Below are 17144 nucleotides of genomic sequence, written 5' to 3' on the forward strand. Positions count from 1 at the left end.
AATAGGTGCCAGGAGACTATTATCTATATTATAGAACCAACTTGCATATAGCAACTAAAGGACTCCAAACTATTAACTCCACTAGCAAAAAGGAATGAATTTATAGTTCAGGTAAATTCTGCCCTTTAATAGCTATGTGAGCTTCGGTAAGTCACATACCATCTCCAAGACCATTTCCTCATCTGTAAAGTGGAGAGGTTAACATGAATTATTTCACAGTGTTCTTCAGAGGACTAAACCAAATCAGACATACAAATCATTGAGCACAGTTTCTGGTACATAAACAAGTGCTTAAAATAGTAGTTGCTATTATAATTGGTGTTGTTTTTTGTTATGCTTGTTACTTGGAATTACCGAGAAAAGTAACTATTTTAATCAATAATGACTAAATAAATTGTGGTGCATACTAACTTTTCAACAGCAGAACGTTTCTGAGATTTCCCTTGGTAGTTCAAAGCCATTTTGGTTTCCATTCCAGTGTAAACAGCAACTCCTAAGAAATTACAGAATATAATGAAAACTAAGAACTTGTCAACCAACTCCTCACCCAGCTGGCTCTATGAATTTTTAAGTCTATAAAAGTGGGAAATCTAGGCCCTCTTCCACTCACCAGTTGTATATCATTTATAGTATAATTTTAATTATATATAGTATTTGTCATATTTGGTCTTAGTTTACCACCTTATAAATTCCCAACATCTAAATATAGGTTTAGATTAAATGGGAAACCTGCCATGTTTACTTTTTAATATGCACTATTTATTCACAGCCTTTACAAAGCATATTTTTTGATAAGTATATCTTAAAAATTGTTCACCATATATCTTCTCGGTATTTTTTAGTGTAGCTCCTTTCAGCAAGAGATTTTCAGGTCCCAAAGACCTAAATAAAAAATGAACACAGCTTATCCAAACAAGCCAATAGCATCAACAACTCTGGGGACAGATTTTGCCCTGACGCACACCTATTTCCAAGGGGTTCAGAATGTATCTGTCTACTTATACCATATGCTTACTCCCCAGGACAAGCTGAAAGGTCCTTCATTCTGAAGTTACTTGAGGGTACAGCACAGATGGAAGCACAGTACGGGAGTAGCCAGCAACACAAAGAGGCAAAAAAATACATGGGGGGATAAAAGGATTATGAATCATAGATAGCAAGACGAGAACAGGACAGAGCAGCAGATCGCAAGACACAAAAGCAGAGAGTCACGGATAAAAGACTGGGAATGCAAACGTCAAGGTGGGAAAAATACACTGACATATTTGGAGAGAATAAACCCTCCTTTTGGAGGATCACTGGGGACCCTGTATTTCTTTAACTTCTTTTTGAGTGTGGCTGTAAAGGCCAAGTGGAAAAGTTGTGGTAATTAATACGATGATAGAAGAGAAANCCAAAGGACAAATTAAAGAAACAACAAACTTACCTGGCAACAGCCTCAAGACTATTACTATAGATATTGATTCGCCCAACAAATCTGTAAAAAGAACAAAATTGCAAATGTATTTTCCACATCCAGGTGAAATCCATGTACCAGAAATATGAGAATGAATGAAAATACAAATAATAAAACAGAGACAGATAAAACTGTGAATGAACTACAAAAGCCTATTATATTTCTGGGGGAAAAAAAGTTATGTTGAATTGATAAGGTGTATAACATTTTCATATAATTTTTAAATAACATGATGGGATTATAGGAGCAGAAACAAACATTGTCAATTGATTTTCAAGTTCTGTTTAACATCATGCAAGCACACAACACCTCTCTCTTTTATAAGGTATATAAATAACGTAACTTCCATCTTGGATCGTGTGAAGAAAGGTTTCTGGTCCTAAAATACAATTTTCAAAACCGCTAGTTCAGTAGTTTTTCCACTCGAGTGTGCATCAGAATCACTGGAGCGGTTATTAAACCACAGATTTCTAGGTCCCATCCCTGAGCTTCTGATTCAGGTTCTCCAGTAATGCTGCTGCTGCTGGTCCTGAAACCACTCTTTAAACCATAGTACTAGTCTTAGACAGTGAACACTTGAGTGCCATCTTGGAAATGTCCAGCCTGTGACTTGTAGTTGATCTCAACACTGAGCTTGACCCAATCACTTAATATAATAGGTGTATGGTAACCTGTATTTTGCAAAATAAGGTAAAATAACCTAATGCCTTGTTAACATGAGTGTTTCATAAGCTGCATTGTAAACAGCATTTTCCCCAGAAAATAGAAATTACTCATATACACAAAATATGAAGGTTTGCTCATTCATTCATCATATATTAATTGTGCCAGTGCTATACTAAGTGCTGAAGATATACTAATAATCAAAAAAGAAATGCTCCTTGCCCTATAAAAGACAAGTAAATAGGCAATTACGATGCAAGTGCTTACCACTAGAGTGACAGAAGTACAAGGTATTCTGAAGGCACAGAGCAAGGCATTCAGTCGTCTAAGGAAATTAGGAATAACCTTCCCTGTCCTATCATTCTCCTTCATACTTAAAGCAACTGAAAAATATGGGGGCTGCCCTATAAATATGCAAGGGTACAGATATTGTTCTCTAGCTCAGGCAGAATAAGTTACTCCATGTTCTGTGATTCCATAGACCTTACACTCACCTCTATTATCACCTTGTATAAGTTTAGCTTTATTACTTTATCTCTTTTGCTCACAGTGAGTCCCTTGAAGGCAGAGAATAGCTGTTATACTTTCTGGCCCTAGTTCCTATCATCAAGGTGGATACAGAAGAGGAAGGGAAAAAGGAAAGAAAAAATAATGAGAAGGAGGGAGGTCATTGTTCTTGAAGTAGAATGAATACTTTTTTTTCCACTAGTAGGTGTTAGTGTAAACTACATCCAACCACTTGGTCGCTCATTATGACTAACAGCGTGCATGAACAAGATGGGTAATGGATGCCATCTGCAACGGTAGAATAGGATAAAATTAATTAGCTGACATGGGGATAAAACCTGTTACGCTACCCTCATTAGTACTATGCTCTAATCAACCAAACTAACCAGTCTTGAAATCAAATACCAAATTTTTGACAACTCACAATGACGAATAATCAGCAAATCTACTCCAGAGAGCCTAAGTATAGTAAAATAGAGGAAATCACATCATTTTACTCATCCCTTAACTGTTTACTGTGGACAAGAAATAGCCTATTTGCAATCCTTAGTGCATCATGATCATTGTAAGAAAGGATAGAGCCTACTAATTGCATGAAGAGGATATCCTCCTCCTCTCTTTAATGTTAGATGGCATGTAAAAGGATTTGTTTTTTATTTAATTACTCTGGTTACTGCGTCAGTCTGATAGATCAGCTTCACAGGGTAACATAATCTAAAATTTTGACATATGGCCATGTTTACAGTAATAAAAATAAAAGAAAAATCATAAGATACCTGGGCCCACAATGATTTATCCTGGGCTGATAGTGAACAAGGCTGATTTGATTCATTTTCTGTCAGAAGGAAGGAATATCCCATAAAACACAAATGAGAGTAGGCTGCTAAGTGGTGGGTGTTTCTTTTGCAATACTATTAGCAAAGAGAAGCAGAGCCAAGAAACAGACGTAAAATGAAACCAGGTGATTCTTACTTGTAGAGGTCAGGTTGAGGCTGTTCACATTCAATTGCTGCTCGGAGGGTATCAATGGATTCTGCTGTACACAGTGCAATGGTATCACGTACTGCATAATGTGTCTAGTTGAAAGCAGAAGAAAAAGTGAAAACCAAAAAAACTGTTTCTTTTCATAATCATACACCCAACTGACTTCAGGAACAAATTTAGTACGTTTTAGTAAGAGGCTTTGGCAGAATAAACAAATATTAACATTTCCCACTAAGTAAGTTTTATGGTATTATTATGAAAATATATTACAAATAATTAGAAAGATAACCTGCTGCAAGGGGGGTTTCAAAGACAATTAAATACCTAAAAGCTCTTCTTGACACCGACAGCTGAGAGGATTCTATTCACAACATGCATATAATTAACTGAAACCACGTGAAAAAGTTAATACATTTTTTTTCCTATTTACAGAACTGAGACTTATTATTTTGCTCACTATAGTGTATGGGCAATGGAGATATACACATATGAATTGAACATAACCTTTTTGGTCACAAAAATGCTAAAATTTTGCCAACAGCAAGAAAAAAATCATTAATAGTTCCATTACACAAATAGCTTAATTAATGATCTTGAAAATGTTCAATATGGATACATTTTGTATGAGGGGCAGGGAGATGTGTCTTGCAATAGTCAGATAATTAGAATATTCTACTAGTATATATTATGCACTTGATTCATCCAGAACTCAAGGCAGGTGCCAATAAACCCATTTATAAATCATCAAACAAGGGCTAAAGCAGACGCAAAGAGCTCACCACTTAGGCAGAAGAGAAAGTTGTTGTCATCGTCTTGGGGGAATATTACGGCAATGTCTGAACTACATTTAAACCTAACTCCTGATTTTGAAAACCTCTGTACTTTTTAGCTGATTTGATCAGAACAACTTAACTGAAAAAAGAAACTACCTGAAAGTTTTCTTACTCCAAACAACTTTTTCACTATCAGGAAATCTTTACGTAGATTTCTTGATTTATATCCCTAAATTGTAACTTTGTTTTTGAACAGGTTAAAAGCAGGTCATTACCATGCTTTTGAAATACAGAATTAGTCATCCAATAGGTAAAGGTTCCTTTTTACATACTGAGTCCTAGTCTTCAACTCCAGGTGGAATAAACAAACAGAGGAGCCCTCCAAGGATATACCCAGAGGTGAACCACTAGAGTAACCCTCCTTAAAGGCAGCATAGAGAGGATACATCTTCATGCCCTGTGGAGCTCTGGACCATGGCCAAGAAAACCGACTGTGCCAGAAAGTATATGAGGGAAATAAGTTACCCCCATTTGACCAAATTTACTTTAAGTCACTTATAATTATAAGTGAGTTATAATTTGTTATACGTACATAAAATGTTGCTTTATAACTTACTTATAAAGCAAACATTTTCCAAACTACACCCGATTTTTATTTTTTATTTTTTTTTTTTTGAGATGGAGTCTCGTTCTGTCACCTAGGCTGGAGTGCAGTGGCGTGATCTTGGCTCACTGCAACCTCCGCCTCCCGGGCTCAAGCAATTCTCATGCCTCAGCCTCCTGAGTAGCTGGGATTACAGGCGCCCACCACCACGTCTGGCTAATTTTTTTGTATTTTTAGTAGAGACGGGGTTTCACCATGTTGGCCAGGTTGGTTTCGAACGCCTGAACTCAAATAATCCGACTGCCTCAGCCTCCCAAAGTGCTAGGATTACAAGCGTGAGCCACCGCACCCAGCCCTAAGTTATTTTTAAATAGCAATCAAATTACTCCAGGTTGGGTTTCTTATATCCCAAGAACATACATTTTTAATGAAAATATACAACATTTTAGAAAAAAAATAGATCAAATTGTAAGGTTAGCATACATGAAGCTATTTGTATAGTTACACAGTTTAAGCCTATGATTACTCCCATTTTAAAGAGTCTAAATATTAAATAGGCTGTGTCAATATTAAATTCAAGCAGTGCTATAAAAATTGTGGTAGCTTTTACTTGGGGCTTAGTTTCTCCACACCTAATTATCAACCACCCTTTTATCCAAAGATGAATGTTTGCTTAGAAGTTAAAAAACAATTATATAACAACTGTTTTCAAGTACAAAACCTAAGAAAAAATAAAAATAAGAAAAAATAAAAGATTAGAGGGTGGTGGGAGGCAGTATTGTATGACTAACTATCCTGAGATCAAAATGTTTAGGTAAGGTTTAGTCTGTTACCTTGCAATTGGATTCCCCATCAAGACTGGCTGTAGTGACATAACAGGTTCCATCAGTGGTGCAAGATGATAGAAGAATAAGATCACAGGGAAAGGTTTCATCTGCCTGTACTTCTACTACATCACCAACCTAGAATTGAGAAATAAATATAAATATGTTAAATTCCAAACAAAGCATTCATTATACTCATACAAAAGTCAAAACATTAGCAAGAGATTATCTCTAGCTCTGGGGCCTTGAGAGTATCTCAGCATCCTACAGCATGTGAAAGGTGATGAAAGAATATTACTCAGGCCGGGCGCGGTGGCTCAAGCCTGTAATCCAGCACTTGGAGGGCCGGACAGGTTGGATCACGAGGTCAGGAGGATCGAGACCCATTCCTGGCTAACACGGTTTGAAACCCCGTTCTCTACTAAAAAATACCAAAAAACTAGCGGGTGAGTTGGCGGGCGCCTGTAGTCCCAGCTACTCGGGGAGGCTGAGGCAGGAGAATGGTGTAAACCCGGGAGCGGAGCTTGAAGTGAGCTGAGATCTGGCACTGCACTCCAGCCTGGGGATGAGCGGAGACTCGTTCTCAAAAAAAAAAAAAAAAAAAAAGAAAGATATTTTACTCCAATATTCGAAATTTCCTCTTTAAAGTCGAGGACTTAGGATGCTTTCAGATTACCTTGACCTTTACCTTTAATAAATGATTCTAACACCGTTTGCTCTCTGATATTTCTTGCACAAATGTTTGATAAAACAATGACATTATCACTTCATGAATGAATTAAGAAAATCTACATGTCACAAATTGGGCACTTCATGAACACTGAGCAGCCACACTCTCACTCTGTACCACACATATTTCAACATACTTTGCCTGCCATGTGATAACAACTGTGTTGCTGGGTGCCAGGTCCTTCTTCAGTGCTCGGAAAATCCCAGTTAATTAGAGAGGCATTGATTTTTCCCATAATATTTGAATTTTTTTTTCTACAGGTCACTTTCTATGAATTCACCTGCTGTCAGGAGAATCACTTAATACAGCAATAAGAAACAATTTCTTATCAGCAAGTACCCAAAGCTCAAGGAGAGGAAAAACCTGAGAGAATAAATGAGGAATAATTTAATAATGTAGGGTTAAGTAAATCATAACTGTTAAAAGTTTGGACTCTAACCTGACTTCTTGTCCCAGCTCCGCCACTTAACCGTATGACGACCTTAAATAAGTGTCTTAGATGATTGCAACTACCTCAGAAAATTAATGTGAGCATGAATGATACAAGAAAAGTACTGAGCAAAGTGCCTGGCACGTATTAACCACTTCAAAGGTGTTAATTATAATTATTACCAACATCCTGCAACTACTTTACTCCCAACTTATGAATAGTCATAACATTTTTTTGGAAAGATGTAAGAAATCCTCCAGTCTGGTGCTTCCCAAGATTTTCACATCATGGTACATGTTGAAAATTATAAATAATATTTTTGTACAGCACCTTCAGGTAAAGGGAAGAGGCTGCTGGATGCAGAAGATAACCCACTTTAGAAGGGAGTCAATATTTGGCACAGTGACCTAAACACACTGACTGAAATGCTAGGTAATACATGCAACACCTGACCCTATTTGCAATATGGTTTGGCAGATAAAGATGAGGATTTCAAGACCTATTCAGGAACAATTTTATTTTCTTTGCCAATCTTAATCACTAGCCAAGATCAACAGCATCAATAATTGAACTAATTTGTAAACAATATTTTGTTTTGTTGGATTGTTCCTTCCTCACTCACATAAACACTTATGTTGCTTACATAAAACCACAATTTATGCTTACATATGCAGAAGGGAGATAACAAACAGAATCCTAACACATCTTACAAGAAGGAAATACCCATTACAGGTTGCAAGATGACTCTCAGGCATTGATAAATAAAACACATAAAGAGAGCATTTTTTTCAACGGTTACGATGTAGTCAGATATGAAATATAAAGGCCCCTACATCTGCAGTGCAAGCTCAGACTGATGAGATGGGTAGGAGTCAGATCACAAAGGGCTTGGCAGGCCAGCCTAAGGGATTTAGGCCTCACCCTAAAGGTAAAAGGATAGGTACAGGACTTTTAAAGACAAGGAATAACATGATCTAGTTAGACAATGAACTCTAGAGGTCTATTTACCATTTTAAAAGCCACAAAAGAACATCACCACCTCCCATTACAAACATTAGGAAAAAAATGGATAATCTAAAAAATAATATGTATTTTTTAGTCCATTAGAGAGCTGAGGTTGCAAAGCAACCAAGTGAACTGAATTTCAAAGGGTAACAAGTGTTTCTGAGGAGAGACAGGACAGATGAACTGTTTCATAACTGACCAAGCATAGAAGGAAGAGATGGCTACCACGAAAGTGGGTAAGAAGAAAACAACTAGATTTTTAACCAATTCTTAAAGACTGGGTGTGAGCTAGTATGACAGTTCAGAATCTCCACAAGCCTGGGAGACAAGAAGAGACCACAACCATTCACCAGCTCTTCTCTAGAGGCTTCTACTCAGTGTTCATGAGAAAGCATACGGGCAGGAGACCTAAAAGAACCTTTCTCACTGGTACAGGCGTACAGGTGATGACTGGCTGCTGTGAAGAAACACGCACAAAAATAACATGCCAGAATCACGGACCCCTTTCTCATATTAAGCAAACCCCATCTGCATCTAGGAGAAAGGCAGGAAACCTTCCCTGGCATAGTCTCAGGGAAACATCACTACTGTTAGAGGAGAGGTAGAAACAAAAGTGACCTGCTACAGGGGATGGGACCTGCTACAGGGAATGGGACAGGAAATCTATTCATACCAAGAACCTGGCACTGATACAAGGTAGAAGTTCAGTGACTATGGGGACGGGGGCAGGAATATTGAGAAAGTCTTCCCCTGAGGCTTTGGTGCATATGGCCTGCTTAATATTGTGATTGGAACGAGAAAACCAAGAAACCATTCTGTTCCCGCCAAGAGCCTTACATTGAGTAACTGAGTAACAAACAAGAAATAGCAGTCTACCACTGGAGAAAAGCAAGGGAATGGGGGTGGGGTGGGGGTGGGGGCCGGAAGGGGCACCCTCTGTGACTCGGGAGTACAGGATGTGCTGAAAGCAGACAGTAGAACAGGAACACCATCAAAAACTCTCCGGGACACCAGGCCCCACACAAAGCTCAAGGTAATAAGGTAATGGCGTTCTACCACTTAAGGAATTTGAAGGGGCACACTAAAAACATCAAAAACCAAAGCCAGCCCAACTCTTGACTAGACTGTCTCAACCCCCAACAATAGTGGCCTGACAGAAGAAGCCAGGCCCATTTCAGAACACATATACCACTGACCTCAGTGAAGAACATTCTTTTACATACAATGCCCCAAATGCAATTAAAAAATGAAATGCACAAAAACACAAGCAAAAAATAAGCCATCATTGAAAGATAAAGTAGTCCGTGAAACCAGACCCAAAATGTCCGGATTTTGTGATTTTGAAACAGGGACTTAAAAATAGCTATGATTAAGATGTTAAATGGGTGGGGTGTGGTGGCTCACATCTATATTCCCAGCACTCTAGGAGGCCAAGGTGGGAGGATCGCTTAAGGCCAGGAGTTTGAAACCAGCCTTGGCAACTTAACAGAACCCCATCTCTACAAAAAATGATTATAATAATTAGCCAAGTGTAGTTGCACACCTATAGACCCAACTACTCTGGAGACGGAGGTGGGAGGACTGCCTAAGCCCAGGAGTTCAAGGCTGCAGTAAGCGATGACTGCGCCACTATACTCCAGCCTGGGCAACAGAGTAAGACCCTGTCTCTTAAAAAAATAAAAATAAAAAAAATAAGATATTAAATGGTATGGTATTTAGTGGAAAAGGTAGACAACATATAACAGTGGATGAAGAATGCTGGCAGAGAGATGGATACTATAAAAAAACGAAAATGTAAAGTTAGAAATGAAAAACATGTTATCAGAGATGAAGATTTCCTTCAACTAGTGGACTGGGTACAACAAAGGAAATAATCACTATTTCTGAAGACAGAGCAAACTAAAATTATCCAAAGTTAATATATAAACAGGAGAAAAAGGAGTGTATTTTAAAAAAACAACAAATTACTCAAGAGAGAAAATATCAAACAGCATAACAGTCATGTAATTGGAGTACCAAAAGAATAGAGAGAATGAGGCTGAAAAAACATTTCAAAAAGATAATGACCAAGAATTACCCAAAGTTAATCAAAGTCAACAAACAATAGATCCAAGAGAACTTCGAGAAGGATAACTACGATGAAAAAAATGTAGGCATATCATAGTCAAACTGCTGAAAACTGAAAACAGAAAGAAAAATGTGAAGGCATCAATGAAATATTATATACACAAGAACAAGAATAGAAATGAAACAGACTCATTAGAAACTATGCATACCAGAAGACAATGGAATAATATATTTAAAGTACTAAAAGAAAAAAAAAACCCTCCAATCCATAATTCTATATAGCCGGAAAATAATTTTGTAATTGAAGGTAAGATAAAAAACTTTTCCATAGGAACATTCACTTCCAGCAGATTTACACTATAAAATACTACAGGAAAGTTCTTCATGGATAAAAAATAAGACACTATATGAAAATTTAAATCTACATAGGGAAATGATAAAAATGTGGGTAAATATGAAATATAGTTCTTATTGTTAATCTTTTAAAAACAGTTTTAGGCCGGGCACGGTGGCTCCCACTCGTAATCCTAGCACTTTGGGAGGCTGAGGTAGGCGGATCACCTGAGGTCAGGGGTTCGAGACCAGCCTGGCCAACATGGCAAAACCCCGTCTCTACTAAAACTACAAAAATTAGTCACACGTGGTGCCGCATGCCTGTAATCCCAGCTACTCAGGAGGCCGAGGCAGGAGAATCACTTGAACTCAGGAGGCAGAGGTTGCAGTGAGCCGAGATCGTGCCACTGTACTCCAGCCTGGGTGACAGAGTGAGACTCTGTCTTAAAAAAAAACAAAAAACAAAAAAACAGGTTTTAAAAAGATAATTACAACCTAGTAATTCTGCTCTAAGTTATATACTCAAAAGAATCAAAGGCAAAAACTCAAACAGATACTTATATACCAATGTTCACAGCAGCACTAATCAAAATAGTCAAAAGTTAGAAATAACTCAAATGTCCATCAACATATAAATGGATCAACAAACTGTTATATACATATAATGGAATATTATTCACCTTTAAAAGGGAAGAAATTTCTGATACATGCTAAAACATGGATCAACCTTGAAAACATTACGCTAAGTGAAAGAAGCCAGACATAAATGGACAAGTATTGTATAACTCCACTTACATAAAGTATTGAGGATAGGCAAATTCATAGAAACAAAATGTATTAATAGAATAGAGGCCACAAGGGGCTGAGGAAGGGGGAAATGGGAAGTTACTGTTTAATTAATAGAGCTTTGTTTGGGATAATGGAAAAGTTCTGGAAATGGATAGTGGTGATGGTTGTACAACATTGTGAATGTACTTACTATACAAAAAATTATACACTTAAAAATGGTTAAATGGGGTCTAGCGTGAGCCCAGCACTTTGGGAGGCTGAGGCAGGCGGATCACCTGAAGTCAGGAGTTCGAGACCAGCCTGACCAACATGGAGAAACCCCGTCTCTACTAAAAATACAGAAAAATCAGCCGGGCATGGTGGCACATGCCTGTAATCCCAGCTACTTGGGAGGCTGAGGCAGGAGAATCACTTGAACCCAGTAGGCGAAGGCTGCGGTGAGCCAAGATCGCGCCATTGTACTCCAGCCTGGGCAACAAGAGCAAAACTCCGTCTCAAAAAAAAAAAAAGTTAAATGGTAAAATTTATTTTATATATTTTATTACCAAAAAAGACAACTCACACGCAAAAATAGCAACATACTGTGGGCTTTATAATATGTAAAAGTAAAACGTATGACAACAATAACACAAAGGGTATAAATGAGGAAATGAAAATATGCTCTCTGAACACAATGGAATTAAATTAGAAACCATAACAAAAAGGTATCTAGGCCAGGCACAGTGGCTCACGCCTGTAATCCCGGCACTTTGGGAGGCCGGGGTGGGTGGATCACCTGGGGAGTTCGACACCTGGGGAGTCCTCCCACCTCCATCGACACCAGCCTGACCAACATGGTAAAACCTCATCTCTAACAAAATACAAAATTAGTCAGGCATGGGGCGCATGCCTGTAATCCCAGCTATTTGGGAGGCTGAGACAGGAGAATCCCTTGAACCCGGGAGGCGGAGATTGCAGTGAGCCAAGATTGTGGCACTGCACTCCAGCCTGGGTGACAAGAGTGAAACTCCATCTAAAAAAAAAATAATAACTAGAAAATTCCCAAATATTTAGAAATTACATAACAAACTTCTAAATAACCCATGAACTGAGGAAGTAGAGAGAAATTACAAAATATTAAACTAAATGAAAATGTAAACATAATATATCCAAATTTGTAGGCTGTTGCTAAAGCAACACTTGGAGGAAAATTTACAGCATTAAACATTTATATTAGAAAAGATGTTCAAATAAACTCCTTTAACTAAATCTAACCTAACACCTCATTTTTACCCAAGGAGCTTCTTCTTTACCTCTTAGCATTGTTCCTCACTCTCTGCCCCAAGCTGTACGTTTTCACACTCTGCCTCTCTAAATTTTACAATCTATTTCATGCCCATCTCATGTGAGAAAACTGTTTTCATTCCCGTTTTCTAAATTCAGAGTATTTTTTTTCAGAAGCACTCCCTGGGTTCTGACCAGTTATCGCCTTGTATTTTTATTCTTTTAGCATTATGTGGCATGACTACTAAGTTAAACTATAAAACTTCTTGAGAGCATGAACCATCTCTTTTCATTGTTTGTAACCCTTCTAGAACTCAGCACAATATTTCAATACATTTTGGTTGATTCACTGGTTGAAGTACTAGAGTATAACTTTCATTTCTGTTTGGCACTAAAGCATAACATATGATTGAGAGGTGTCTTACTACGTCTAGTTTCCGGTATTTGCCAAAAAATACTCCTTCCATTAAAAATAATAGCGTCTTTACACTGGAATTCCTCAAGTCCTGTTACTAAGTCTCATTCTCTATGCCGCATGAAATTCCATCCAGTCTCATGGCATCATATGGTATGTACAGACTGATGACACCCAAATTTCTACTTCTATTTAAAGCATCTCCTCTGAGCTCCAGGATTGACAACTCCAACTGTATGTCTAACAGGTTTCTCAAACTTAACATAGCCAAAAGTGAATTCCTGATTTCTCTTCACTCCCACCTCTGTCCCAAATCTGTTTTTCTCCTAGGCTTTCCCATCTTATTTAAAAGCACTGGCATTTTCTTTAATAGCACTATCTAATTCACTCAGTCACTCAGGCCAAAACCAGGAAGGCTATCTTAATTATTCTTNTCACCCACTACATCCAATAAATCACTAAATTCTGATGATTCTACCTCCCAAAATATCCTGAATATATCCATTTCCCTTAAAATCTAAACAGGTAGTAGAGAGTTATGGTTCAGAGTATGGACTCTACACCTAGGCTGCTTTAATTCAAATCCCAGCTTTCCAACTTACTGGGAGTGGGCAAGTTCCTTAACCTCCTTATGCCTCGGTTTCATCATTTGTAAAGAGAGGATAATAAAAATACCTACTTCATATGGCTGTTGTTGAGGGTTAAATGAGGTAATAGAATGTAAAAAAGATTGCCTGGTATATACTACATACTATATAAATGGTGACTACTATTTTTATTATTGTTATCAATATTACTATCATCCTAATATAAGCCCTTATCATTTTTTGCCTAAGCTATATCTCTCTGATTGCACATTTGCCCATGCTTTCATTTTGCCTCTCTCCAGTTTTATTTTAAAAAATCATCAAATCACTCTCCGGCTTTAACACTTCAAAGACTCCCCACCATACTGAGGATGCAGACCCAATCTCTCTCTTGCTCAAAAGGAGTCTCAACAAACTCTTTCCCCCTACTCCCCAGCCAAGCAATCTGCTATTTAGAGACTGCCGGCTAATAAGCATCTCTTCCCACACACTTACACTCCAGAAACAGCTACATCAAATAGTATCTCACACAATAATTTAATCACAATAGTTTCACATTTATTTAATCAAGATTATACCCGGTTGAGTTCAGCCTCAAGGCAAAGAAGCTTGGTGGAGGGAAAGTGAAAAATGGGGGCCTTTGTAAAGGGGAGTGGGGTGGAGTGTCAACAAAATCAGAAAGAGGAAATGAGAGAAAGGGAGAGATGTAGGAGGACTTTGCCTGCTTTGCAATTTTATGTAGTGTACTGGGAACAACAGACTGGATGCTATGAATCATTTAGGCAGCCTTTTGTTTTTGTTTTTGTTTTTGTTTTTTTGAGACAGGGTCTCACTCTGTCACCCAGGCTGGAGTGCAGTGGCTCGATCTTGGCTCACAGCAGCCTCAACTTTTTGGGCTCAGGTGATCCTCCCACCTCAGCCTCCCAAGTGGCTGGGACTGGTTGGCTAATTTTTTTTGGAGAGACAGGGTTTCGCCAGGTTGCCCAGGATGGATTCCAACTCCTGGACTCAAGCGATCCACCCAACTTGGCCTCCCAAAGTGCTGGGATTACAGGCATGAGCCACTGTACTCAGTCTGCCTTTGGTTCTTATGCTGATCAATAATGCTGAGTTTCTACAACTGTTTCGAAAACTTCAGATCTTAACCTAACCTAGTTCAGCACAAATTCCCCCTTGACCAGGATGTAGAGAATAGAGAAAAGAAAAGTAGAAAAGGAAGACATTCTATGTCAAACACTGGTGACCCTCCCACTCTGTAGTATTCCTCCCATCATTACTGTAAGAAGATGCGAGGAAACTGAACTATTGTTGGGCATATGGAGAACTCTTAAAATTCAATAAGGAAACAACCTGCTTAAAAAATGGGCAAAAACTAAGCAGCATCTCACCAACGAAGATATACAGATTGCAAAGAACCATATGAAAAGAAAGTCCATATCACATGTTATCAGTGAAATGCTAATTAAGGCAAAAGTGAGATAGTACTACACGCCTGTTAAAATGGCCAACATACAAAGCACTGACAACATCAAAACCCAGTCAGGATGTGGAACAAGAACTCCCATTCATTGTTGATGGGAATGCAAAATGATACAGCTACTTTGGATGATAGTCTGGCAGTTTCTTACAAAATGAAACATACTCTTACCATACAATTCAGCACTTCTTTGTATTTATTCAAATGAATTGAAAATGTATGTCCATATAAAAACCTGCACACAAACGTTTATAGCAGCTTTACTCATAATTGCCAAAACTCAGAGGCAACTAAAATGCCCTTCAGTAGGTGAATGGATAAACTATGGTATATCCAGAAAATGAAATATTATTCATCACTAGAAACAAATGAGCTATCAAGCCATGGAAAGACATGGAAGAAACTTGAAAGCGTATTACGAAGTGAAAGAAGCCAATCTGAAAAGGCTGTATGATTCTAAATATGTGACATCCTAGGAAAGGCAAAACTATAGAGACAGCAAAAAGATTACTGGTTACCATGGGTTGGGGGGAATAACGAATGAACAGGAAGAGAACAGAGGATTTTTAGGGCAGTGAAACTATCCTAGTATGATACTACTATGGATACACATGTACATATATACAAATGTAGGATATGTGGATATGTAGCCTATATCTGACAAAACCCACAGAATGTACACCACCAAGAGTGACTCCTAATATAATCTATGGACTCTGGGTGATAGTGTGCTAAAATAGGTTCAACTGATTGTAACAATTCTGGTGTGGGATGTTGACAGCCAGAGAAAATGTGTTTGGGGACAGTGGGTTTATGGGTACTCTCTGTATTTTCTACTCAATTTTCCTGTGAACCTAAAACTGCTCTAAAAATGTAATTTTTTCATTTAAAAAATCTAATGAGAACCAAAAAATTAGTGTTTGACATGGACAAGTCAAAAATGTTATTTGACAGGGGTCTTACTGGGTAAATAATAAATAATGATTAACTAGAATAAATAATTGCCTGAGACTGTCAAAAAAAATACTACTACCTTGGAAGTCTCATATGTTGCTGATGGGAATACAAAATGTTACAGGCACTGTGGAAAATAGTTTAGTGGTTCATTAAAAAGTTAAACATGTAATTACAATATGACCCAGCAATTTTCCTCCTAGGTATATACCTCAAAGAATTAAAACAGGTGTTCAAACAAAACTGCAATTCAATGTTCACAGCAATTCATAATACCCAAAAGGTAGAAACAACCCAAATGTCCATCAGCTGATGAATCAACAAAATGAAATGTTATTCAGTCATCAAAAGGAATGAAATGCTGCTATATACTATAATGCAGATGAACCCCAGAAACTTTCTGAGTGAAAGAAGCTAGACAGAAAGGACACATAGTATATAATTGCATTTATATGAAACATTCAAAATACATACATCCATAGGGACAGAAAGAAGGTTAATATTGCCAGGGCCTGGGAGGAGGGAGAAATGTGGAGTGTCCGCTTATGGGTATAGGGTTTCCTTTTTAGGGGATGAAAATGTTCTGGAACTAGATAGAGTTAACGGTTGCACAACATTATGAAGTACTAAATGACACTAAATTATACACTTTAAAATGGTGTATTTTTACCATTAAAAAAGGAGTGGAATAAGAAAAATTACCTTGATTTTTTCACTTTCTTTTCTCACTCGCTTTGCATTTTCAATAATGTAAACAGTGCTTTTGTTGACTTCATTGTCAGCTCTGTGTCTCAGCCAATCTTCATATCCCTGAAACATAAAAATAACTATATAATCGAGTTCAGATGAAATAACGCTGTTAATAAATTTATATATCCTCCCATGAGTCAACACCAAATATTTTATAATTATAGCATTAATTTAAACTCAGAATGCTAGAGACAATGCTACACATTTTAATAGCAAATGTGAGATACACTTTCAAAGTACGCCTTAGATAAAAAGCTTTATTGTGTTAAAAGTATTCTCCATTCTTTAAACATTAATGAAAACACAAGCACTGGAGACTTAATGTTTTTCATCTGTGAAAGGCTATGATTTATTTTAATTGTACTCTTATTTGAGTTAATGTTAATTCTCCCTACTTTTTAATTTGAAAAAAAGATTGTCCTGAGTTTGTATTTTCTTATAGCCATAATCACTTACATATAATCTTTTGTATATGCTATAGTAAACTGTTCGAATAATCATCTCCAAGGGAATATTTTAATTATTTCTCACCC

At 37.6% G+C, this 17144-nt stretch overlaps 1 protein-coding gene across 1 annotated transcript in view; it reads right to left on the minus strand.

The window, feature by feature from the left end:
* The window catches only part of ATP11C (ATPase phospholipid transporting 11C (ATP11C blood group)), a gene marked incomplete at its 5' end in the record, with an annotated part of 106355 nt that overhangs the window by 77768 nt on the left and 11443 nt on the right, over positions 1-17144 (minus strand). The window contains 6 exon segments of the mRNA XM_017872191.1: positions 412-493; positions 818-882; positions 1427-1477; positions 3599-3702; positions 5821-5949; positions 16564-16671. Of these exon segments, the coding sequence (XP_017727680.1) occupies positions 412-493; positions 818-882; positions 1427-1477; positions 3599-3702; positions 5821-5949; positions 16564-16671 (539 nt within the window).

This window comes from Rhinopithecus bieti, unplaced genomic scaffold (genome assembly GCF_001698545.2).
Source record: "Rhinopithecus bieti isolate Rb0 unplaced genomic scaffold, ASM169854v2 scaffold_7062, whole genome shotgun sequence".
Taxonomy (NCBI): Eukaryota; Metazoa; Chordata; class Mammalia; order Primates; family Cercopithecidae; genus Rhinopithecus; species Rhinopithecus bieti.